A 10,623-nucleotide genomic window follows, 5' to 3' on the forward strand; every position below is an offset into this window, starting at 1 on the left:
ATGGAAATCCATGCCAGTATTCTTACCTGGAGACTCCCATGGGTAGAGGACCCTGGCAGGCTATAGTCCATAGGGTCGCAAAGACTCGGACATGATTGAAGCAACTTACCAAACACCTACAGTAACTATATGGACAGGTTAATGCTTGGGCTCACCTTTTTATTTAGCAGAAATGCTGCGGATTTTATATTCATATGATGAGAATAAATAGATGTACATACAGTGTTTCATCTATGAGGAGGTCATTTCCAATCTGGTAAATTTCTATAATGAGATGTGAATGTAATGTTATCCTTTGGGTAGTAGTTGTGGGACAATATTTCATGTGAAACAGAGTTAAAATCTCTTTCTAATAGACCTAGTAAAAATGAAATCCTCTAGCATTCCTCTGTCATATAATGAATTGCCTACTCTGTATTAGATAAACTTTTGTTGAATGGATAAATTAAAAAGTAAAACTCATTAATTAAGAGCTGTTATTATCAGCCCCCAGTATATTACTCTATTTGGTTTCTTATTTTAAAATTCAAGAATGGTTAATTTAAAATGTTGCATTGGTTTCTGGCTACAGTAAAGTGATTCAGTTACATATATGTGTGTGTGTATTACATAAATATATATAATATATATATATATTTCATTTTCTTTTCCATTATAGTTTATTAGGAGATATTGAATGTGTCACTAGTTCCCTGTTCTAGACAATAGGTTCTTGCTGTTTATGTACTTTATATATAGTAGCTTATATTTGCCAGTCCCAAGCTTTATCCCTCCTTTCCCTTCCCCTTTGGTAACCACAAGTTTGCTTTCTATGTCTGTCTGTGACTCTGTTTACCTCTAGGGATTGAGATATTGGTGGCAGCTCTTTTTGTGCTTCCCAGGTGGCACAGTGATAAAGAAACTGCCTGCCAATGCAGGAGACACCTGAGAGGCAGGTTCAGTCCCTGGGTTGGGAATATCCCCCAGAGGAGGAAATGGCAACCCACTTCAGTATCTTTGCCTGGGAAACCCTATGGACTGAGGAGCCTGGTGGACTGCCATCTATGGGATTGCACAAGAGTTGGATACAACTAAGTGAAAGAGCAGTAGCAGTTGTCCAGTGCCAACACTGGTGCTCACAAGCACTCTTGTGGAAATTTTCCTCCAGCCTATTAGCAGGGGCTTCTTCCATCCGCCAGGGAGCCTGTAGCAGCTGCACATGCCAGACGTGCAACCAGCCATGCTGGGGTCCTGCCCCACCCACCAGAGTATCTGCAGCAAATGCAGGAGGCAAGACCAGCCAGCTAGGGCAGGGGCCAGTCACGCCTACTATCCCACCCACGGTAGCTGGCTCTACCACAGCTGAAGAGGGAATGCCGCTGACATAGGGGGCACCACTAGAAGACCTGGCCCTGCTGCCCAGCGGGGAGCCTAGCGCGTGACCCAGGGGACAGCTACATAAGACCACTGCTTCAAGCTTGGGAGATGTAACAAACCTACATAATACATAGAAATAAACATAGAGAATTTGGAAAATGAGAGACAAAGGAATGTCTTCCAAATGAAAGACAAGACAAAAACCTTAGAAAAAGAACTAAAGAAAATGAGAAAATCAATCTAGCCAATAAATAGATCAAGATAATCAAGATGCTTACTGAACTTGAGAAAAGAAGAGATGAACATATTGAGAATTTCAAGAGAAAAAAAATATAAAAAAGAACCAATGAGAGCTGAATAATACAATAACTGAGATAAATATACCAGAAGGGATTAACAGATTAGGTAATACAGAAGAATGTGTGAGCTACCTGGAGGACTGTTGTTCAGTCTCTCTGTCATGTCTACCTCTTCGTGACCCCATGGACTGCAGCATGCCAGGCCTCCCTGTCCCTTATTCCTGAAGTTTGCCCAGGAAGTCCATTGCATAGGTGATGCCATCCAGCCATCTCATCCTCGTCACCCCCTTCTCCTCCTGCTTTCAATCTTTCCCCAAATCAGGGTCTTTTCCAATGAGTCAGCTCTTTACATCAGATGACCAAAATACTGCAGCTTCAGCATCAGTCCTCATAGTGCGTATTCAGGGTTGATTTCCTTTAAGATTGACTGGTTTGATCTCCTTGCTGTCCAAGGGACCTGGAGGATAGAATAGTGTTAATCACCCATTGGCACAGTGAAAAGGGAAATATTTTTTTTTTTAAATAAAGGATAGTTTAAGAGGCCTTTGAAGTAACATCAGGAAAGCCAGCATTCAATACAGGAATCTCAGAAGGAGAAGAAAGAAAAAGGGGCAAGAAAAACGTATTTTACAAAATCATTGCTGGAAACTTCCTTAACCTAGAGAAGAAAACAGATATCCGGGTCCAGGAAGCACAGAGAGTCTCAAACAAGATCCCCAAAGACACCCAAACTAAGACATATCATAATTAAAATGGCAAGAGTTAAAGATAAGAGAATTTTAAAGGCAGCCAAAAAAAAAAAAAAAAACAAAGTGTCACACACAAGGGAACTCAAACACAAAGGAGGCAAGGATATACAATGAGGAAAACTGGCTCCTGCAGAATAACCAAACTGGACTAGTTGCCCACATCATAATCAAAAATAAACTTGAAATGGATTAAAGATTGAAATGTAAGACCTGAAACCGTAATATTTTAGATAAAAACAGGCAGCAAGTTTTTTACAGCCGTCTTAGCAATAGTTTTTTGGATCCATCTCCTCAGACAAGGCAAACAAAGCCAAAGTAGACCAATGGGACTGCATTAAACTTTTAGTTTAATGCAGTCCCATTGGTTTACACAGCAGAAGAAACCATCAATAAAATGATAAGGTTACCTACTGAATGGGAGAAGATATCTGCAAGTAATACATTCATTAAGGGGTTAATGCTCAAAATGTGTGAAAAACTCATGCAAAGCAATATCCAAAAATAATAATAATAATAATAATTAAAAAATGGAAAGAGAAACCTGTATAGACATCTTTCCAAAGAAGACATATGTATGGCAAATTGACACATGAAAAGATGCCCAACATCTATAGTCATCAGGGAAATGCAAATCAAAACCACAATGAGGTATTACTTCACACTTGTCAGAATGGCTATTACCAAAAAGGCAAGAAATACGAAACATTGGTGAGGATGTGGAGAAAAGGGAACACTTGGGCATTGTTGGTAGGACTCAAAATTCACAAAACCAGTTTGGAAATAGTGTGGAAGTTCCTTACTGAATTAAAAATAGAACTGCCACACAGTCTAGCAATTCCACTTCTAGTATTTTTTTCTCAAGAAAGCAAAATCACTAATTTGAAACGATACATGCCTCCAATGCTCATAGCAGCATTACTTACAAATGCCAAACTAAGGAAGCAACCCAAGTGTCCTTCAACAAATGAATGAATAAGGAAGATATGGTACATATATACAATGAAATAATACTCAACCAAAAAAAAAAAAAAAAGAGAGAGAGAGACAGAATGAAATCTTACCAACTGGGACATGGATGGATGTAGAGGGTATCATGCAAAGTGAACTAAGTCCTATAAATAAAGACAAATACCATATGATTTCACTTAAATCTGGAATCTAAGAGACAAAACAAAATGAATTGAAAACAGACGTGGATATAGAGAAAAATAGGAGGTTGCTAAAGGAGAGGAGTGCAGATTGGACAAAGAGGTGAAGAGGATAAAGAACTGCAAACTTTCAGTGTAAAATAAATAAGTCATGGGATGTAATACAAAGCATAAAAACCTGGCCAATAATATTGTAGCATCTTTTTATGGGGAAAATCATTAGTAGGCTTATAGGGATGTTGTTGTTCAGTCACTCAGTCGTGTCTGACTCTTTGACACCCCATGGACTGCAGCATGCCAGACTTCCCTGTCCTTCACCATCTCCAGAAATTTGCTCGAACTCATGTCCATTGAGGCAGTGAGCCATCCAACAGACAATCTCTGTTGTCTCCTTCTCTTGCTGCCTTCAATCTTTCTCAGCATCAGGATCTTTTGACATCAAGTGGCCAAATCATTGGAGCTTCAGCTTCAGCATCAGTCCTTCCAATGAATATCCAGGACTGATTTCTTTTAGGACTGACTGGTTTGATCTTGCTGTCCAAGGGACTCTCAAGAATCTTCTCCAACACCATAGTTCAAAAGCATCAATTCTTCAGCGCTCAGCCTTCTTTATGATTCAGCTCTCACATCCATATATGATTACTGGAAAAACCATAGCTTTGACTATATAGACCTTTGTTGGCAAAGTAATGTCTCTGCTTTTTAATAAGCTGTTTAGGTTTTTCATAGCTTTTCTTCCAAGGAACAAGCATCTTTTAATTTCATGGCTGCAATCACCATCTGCAGTGATTTTGGAGCTCCCCAAAATAAAATCTCTCACTGTTTCCATTGTTTTCCCATCTATTTGCCATGAAGTGATGGTACTGGATGATTATTTTATAATATAGTTAAATGTTGAATCACTGTCTTGTACACCCGAAACTAACATGATGTTATCTATCAGTTACATTTCAACTCTCTTAAAAAGCTAAAGATCTTATGGTAAAGAAATGAAAAAATTTTTGTCTTAAAATATGAGAAGTAGATTAAAATGCTGTGATAGATTTTTAGGCTTTGTCATCTTACACAATTGAAACTTAAGCATTGAGATGAGATGCTTGTGCTCAGTTGTGTCTGACTCTTTGTGACCCCATGGACTAGCCTGCCAGGCTCCTCTGTTTGTGGAATTTTCCAGGCAAAAATACTGGAATGGGATTCCAGTTCCTTATCTAGGGGATAGTCCTGACCCAAGAATCAAACCCAAGTCTCTTGTGTCTCTTGCATTGGCAGGCAGATTCTTTACCATATTCTAAAAACCAAGATGCATGACCAGTATAGAGTATTTTGGGGAGGCACACAAATATTTGCTTCTCATTTTTAGATATCCTCTCTCATTTATTTGGCATCTTCTTTCATTTCTCCTTAACATGAGCTAGAAAGAAAAACTATGCAAATATATATTATTCTTTTTTTTGTAGAGTCTATGTGTCATCATTCACATGCAAAACCACATAATGATGAATTTAATACAAGCTTTGCGATTTTTAGTCAAAATAAATTGTTAGAAAGGAATTTAGTATTAGAATTCACATAATGTTCTCATAGAACCTACAGATAAAACACCCAAAAAACTGTATATGAAGGGGGAAAAACTTAAAACCTATTATTAAATAGGAAGGAACACCGATTCCCTTCTATCTCCATCCATCTTCCCACAAGTTCCTGGATGCTCACTGTGCAATGGGTGCTCTGGGAATTTAGGTTTACTTTCCCAGTAAGACTTGAACTGTAAGTGAGGCAAGAAAGCAAAAATGGAAGGATGGTTGTTAGCTGGTGTTCTTAGCAAAAGATTTCTAGGGTACACGTAGGTGTGATCTTAGTTCAATGATTCTATCATCACACAATCTGTTTTGACAGTATGTGACAAAGACCAAGAAAATTGTTTACAAAGGACCATTCAGAAGACTGGGCCTTTAGCAGAGCCAGGGAAAGAACTTTGCTACTGGCCAGTACCTTCTAATAATTGTTTTCTTGTAATTACACATTGAAATCTTAATGCTCCTTATTTGGCTGAGGTCTGTCTAGTCTGTTCATCTTAAATTAAGTAATATTTAAACAGATAGAAATTAAAATAAGCTTAAATAACAATTTAAATCAGATTAAAGTTTTATAAAACCAGGATAACAATCCTTGTGGTCACTGAACTCGTCTCCTGTTTATCTATCAATCATCTATTTACCTATCTATACTCCACTGTGCTTCAATAACTGAGGGATTTTTAAAATAGAGAAAAATATATATGATAAATACATACAGAAAATTACACTTATATTCCCATAATTAGTCTGGTAAAGTCTGATCTAACTATTGTTCCAAAGAAGAATACATTTTCAGGATAATTAAGCTGTGCCAACTTCTGATTGAATGTGGCATGTATGTCCAGGTGGTCCAAAACCTTCTGCTGGGATACAGGATGAACATCAGTGTTGAGATTATCCAATTGACAGGAGACAGGTATAGAATGTAGTAATCTGTGAACAAATGGTGGCTCAGATGGTAAAGAATCTTCCTACAATGCAGAAGACCTGGGTTTTATTCCTGGGTCAGGAAGATCCCCTGGAGAAGCGAATGGCTACCCATTGCAGTATTCTTGCCTGGAGAATTCCATGGACACAGGAGCCTCCGGGCTGTAGTCTATGGGGTCTCAAAGAGTCGGACAGAACTGACCAGTTAACACTATCAAATTGACAGGAAACAAGGATAGAAGTTAAGTTTCTAAATATAATGTAATAGTCTGTGAACAAATCCAGCAACCTCATCTTTAAATTATTTAAGAAACAAGGGTGATTATGTTTCATAGAATGACAATGTGTGATTTTTGGTGCTTTTGATGGATCTATAGCCTCAAGTATAACAACACTGATCATTTCATCAGGTACTGGGCAGAATTTCAGAGATTTTCTTCCTCACTGAAACATCCAGGAAAAAAAACCCCAACAAACTGAGCCCTTGGATGCAAGAAAACTGCTCAAGACAACAGGGAAAAAAATTTTTTCTTAGAAGTCTTTTAGTATCTACTCTGAGTTCTGAATCAGATACATTAATAAAATCAAAGGCAAAGCCTCTAAGTTAGAATAATTTATAATTGAGCAAATACAGGTACAGATTGCCAAGTAAGACACACAAGAAGAGACATCGTACTAATAATTTCAGAGGTATAGGCTATCAAAAAAAAAACAACACACCAAGAAGGCAGGGAGGGAGAGGTTCAAGATATTCCCTGTGCTTCTCCCTCTTTTTCATTTCTATGTGGACACTTTCTGTCTGGTCCAGAATAATGGCTGAGGGCACCAACCAAGGTGTGGCAGCGTTCTTCATATGGCAAGGAACATTAAGTTATTTAAGTATGAAACATCTTATATATATATATATATATATATATATATATATATATATTCTGAGTTACATAGCTTATATCACATTCTCTAGAGATCTATGCCTAATAGATGCCTAATAGAATCTGGATTTACTTATTATCAATAATCCTTTAGTTATGGGCATCTGGATAAGAATATTCAGATAAGCTTTCTTCCTCCTAGTAACTATTATTAGATTTTTTACTCCGAGGGCCAAAGATTAAGGCAGTAAGACTGAATAACTTGTCTTCCTTTTATCCCCCAAAGTATTCTACCACTCCCTGAGAAGGGAACGAATGGACTGCAGGCCAACTCCTTGAATTCCTTCAGCCCACAAACGTATTTAGGAAGACAGACAAGGACAATCAGTGTTGCCACAATCTCTGCTTAGCCTGCTGCTGCTGCTGCTAAGTCGCTTCAGTCGTGTCCGTCTCTATGCGACCCCATAGACGGCAGCCCACCAGGCTCCACCGTCCCTGGGATTCTCCAGGCAAGAACACTGGAGTGGGTTGCCATTTCCTTCTCCACTGCTTAGCCTGGAATCATGTTTATCACAGCTAATGTTTTATTGAGTGCTTACTTTGGGAAAGGCACTTCTCCAGGTGCCTTCCAATCATCAGTTCATTTAGTCCTTACAGCAACCCCATATAGTAGGTACAAATAAAACTGAGGAACAAACTGTTTAGGAAACTTGTCGAAAGTACACAGAAGATAAGTAGTAGAGCTTGGAATTAAACTTTGGCAAAACATCTCCACAGCCCACTCATTTAATCAAGTGTTCACTGCTTTATGATGCTCTTGAAATTCTCAGTAGAGCCTTACTAGTCCATGGAAGGGTATGAGAAAAGGCTTCCATAGCAGATGCCACAGGAGCCAAGTTTTGAATAATGACAGTTGACTAATGGGTGGTGGAAAAGGCAAAGGGAGCAACTTTTACTGAAGGTTTATTCAACTTGAAGAACTACTTCTATCTTTAGGCCTGTTTCCAAAAGTAAAGATTTTTACAGTTTTCTGAGAAATCTTAAAAAAACAAGCACATTTTCTGTTTTAACCTCCCAAACCAAATACACATTTAAATTATTCAACATTTAAAACAGAAACCCAAAGATATGCTTCATTTAATCAAATATTACAAAATAAGTGTCAACTAACTAAATGGCAACCCACTCCAGTGTTCTTGCCTGGAGAATTCCAGGGACGGGGGAGCCTGGTGGGCTGCCGTCTATGGGGTCGCACAGAGTCGGACACGACTGAAGCAACTTAGCAGCAGTAGCAGCAACTATTTCTAAGTAAGTTAGAGGACCATATAATTAAAAACAATCCTCTAAGGAAAAGGCAAGATAGTGGTGTAGAACACCCTGAGCTCACCTTCTCCCATGAACATACTGCATATTAACCTATGTCTCGAGCAATGCCTCCTAATAAAGACCTGAGGGCTAATTGAACAGCTATCTCTCAAAGAAGGACCACTTAGTACTGAGTGAGAAGACAGAGACACTGTATCCATGGGAACCCCACCCTACAGGAGGGCGACCTGCAGTGAGCAGAGATAAGCTGAGGGACTTAATCATAGTTTTGCCAGCCTGCCCTGAGATACAGCAAAAAACCCCAACAGCTTCAGGGGCATCTATACTATACATGAAACAAATCTATTTACTAACCCTAGGGCTTCTGCCAAATAAGCAGGGAACTTCTAGAGCCCCTGCTAGGGTTGGGGGCGCTGATAAGTGTCATTATTTGAGTCCCCTCAGGACTGCCCCCAACTGCTCCAGCTTCAGCTCCAGCTATCCGACCAAGGCTGCCTTGGGCACAGCACTCCAAGGGCCTGCCTCTGTCCTGACTCGCTCCAGCCCCAGCCGGCCTGCCATATCCACTAGGCGCAAGCAGTCTACGCAGGGTGAGCTCCCACACAAGGCCATCCCTTTAAGACCAGGAAAGGTAGCTGTTTTTGCCTAATTCATAAAAACAAAAAGCATAAGTCAAACAAAATGAGGAGACAGAAGAATATGTTCCAAATTAAAGAACAAGATAAAGCTCTAAGGAAAAAAACCTAATGAAAAGCAGATGAATAATTTATCTGATAAAGAATTCAAAAAAACAGTCATAAGGATGTCCATGAAACCCGGAGAAGGATGGAGGGACTCAGTGAGAACTTTAGCAAAGATTGAGAAATATTAGAAAGAATCAAAATGAATATATTAACTGAAAAAAAAATCTATAGGGAATTAACAGCAGAGATGATATGAATAACAAAGATGGCCACTCTCCCCACTTTTTTTCCAATGAATTGGAAGCCCAAGTCACAGCAATCATAAAACCAAAAAGAGAAATAAAAAGAATCCAAACTGGAAAGGAAGAAGCAAAACTGTTCCTGTTTGCAGATGATACGATACTATATATAGAAAACCCTAACATGCACGCATGCATGCTCAGTTGTGCCCAAGGCTTTGTGACCCCATGGACTGCAGCCCACCGGGCTCCTCTGTCTGTGGGATTTTCTAGGCAAGAGAATATTGGAGTGGGTTGCCATGTCTTCCTCCAGGGGCTCTTCCTGACCCAGGGATTGAACCCGCTTCTCCTTCATCTCTTGCATTCCTTACCACTGTGCCACCTAAGAAGGCCTTCACCTATGGACAGCTCTGTTAAACATGTCATTTTGACATTCTACTATATCAATCTACTCACACTCTGAAAGCTAAAATGCACATATTTCTCAGTTGTGTTTTCAACGCTTGCACAATATCTTTCTTTCCGCTTACATTTAATATTCTATTTCTAGCTTTCTTTCAAAAAAGTTCCAAATTATTGTGGAGTATTTTTATGTTATTGTTTGTATCTCCAACTTGTCATCTTAGTGAAATCCTGGTAATATTCATAGATGGTTGCTTCTTTTTGATGGAAAAGAGTGAGGCTTCCAGAGGGAATAGGTAACTTCAAGGCATATAAAACATATTAACTGTTATTAACATAACTTTGTCTAGCTCCCAACAACCTGCATTTCCTTTAAGCTGTTTTCTTAGGAAAGTTTGCAGCAGCAAGCTAACTTTTCTCCCTGTCTTTCTTCCTTTGTCCCCCTTGTTATGAAATGAACTGTGTGCCTACCCAGCTGTGCTGGCGGGGTGTCAGGAGTATGAATCACTGCCTGATGTTCACACACGAACAGGAACTAACACACACACAAAAGTAAAAGACATTGCTCTTGGATTTTGTTTACAGCCAGACATCAGGGAAAGGAGGCAAGTGTGTGATTTTCAATGAGGTATGACGTTGATATTTTCTGCTAGTTGTACAAGAGATGGAATTGGAAGAAATAGTCTTCACAGATATGTCTTGATTATATTTGAAGTAGGAAATCTCTTGCCAATGTTAGCAAATGTTTTCATTAAAATGTCACAAAGGCAAAACATCACTGAGAAAGTATTAACTAAATATGGTTTCTCAAATCCATACAACCATTTGGTAACATATGTGTATATTTCTTTCTGTCCTTCAATCTCTGTTCATGTATTGATTAGAATTATAGAATCTGAGACCTGAAGATAATCTTATAAAATATATTTTTAAAGATAGAAACATCAAGTTCTAGTAATCTTAAGGGGTTTACTCAGCCCCATACCGATAAATTTTGTCAGGATCAAAGCTCGAACTCAATCTCATAATCCAGTTTACCGTGATT

The 10,623-nt window shown here is 38.9% G+C and overlaps 1 protein-coding gene across 1 annotated transcript in view; it reads right to left on the reverse strand.

Annotated features, from left to right (window-relative positions):
* The window catches only part of LOC109574961 (ribonuclease P protein subunit p38), a 192,925-nt gene extending 184,059 nt beyond the window's left edge, over positions 1 to 8,866 (reverse strand). Inside the window, 3 exon segments of the mRNA XM_070801244.1 lie at positions 1,244 to 1,475; positions 3,537 to 3,562; positions 8,741 to 8,866. Coding sequence (XP_070657345.1) covers positions 1,244 to 1,475; positions 3,537 to 3,562; positions 8,741 to 8,866 — 384 coding nt within the window.
* Between the last annotated feature and the right edge of the window lie 1,757 nt (positions 8,867 to 10,623).

The sequence above is a fragment of the Bos indicus genome, chromosome 2 (genome assembly GCF_029378745.1).
Source record: "Bos indicus isolate NIAB-ARS_2022 breed Sahiwal x Tharparkar chromosome 2, NIAB-ARS_B.indTharparkar_mat_pri_1.0, whole genome shotgun sequence".
Lineage (NCBI taxonomy): Eukaryota > Metazoa > Chordata > Mammalia > Artiodactyla > Bovidae > Bos > Bos indicus.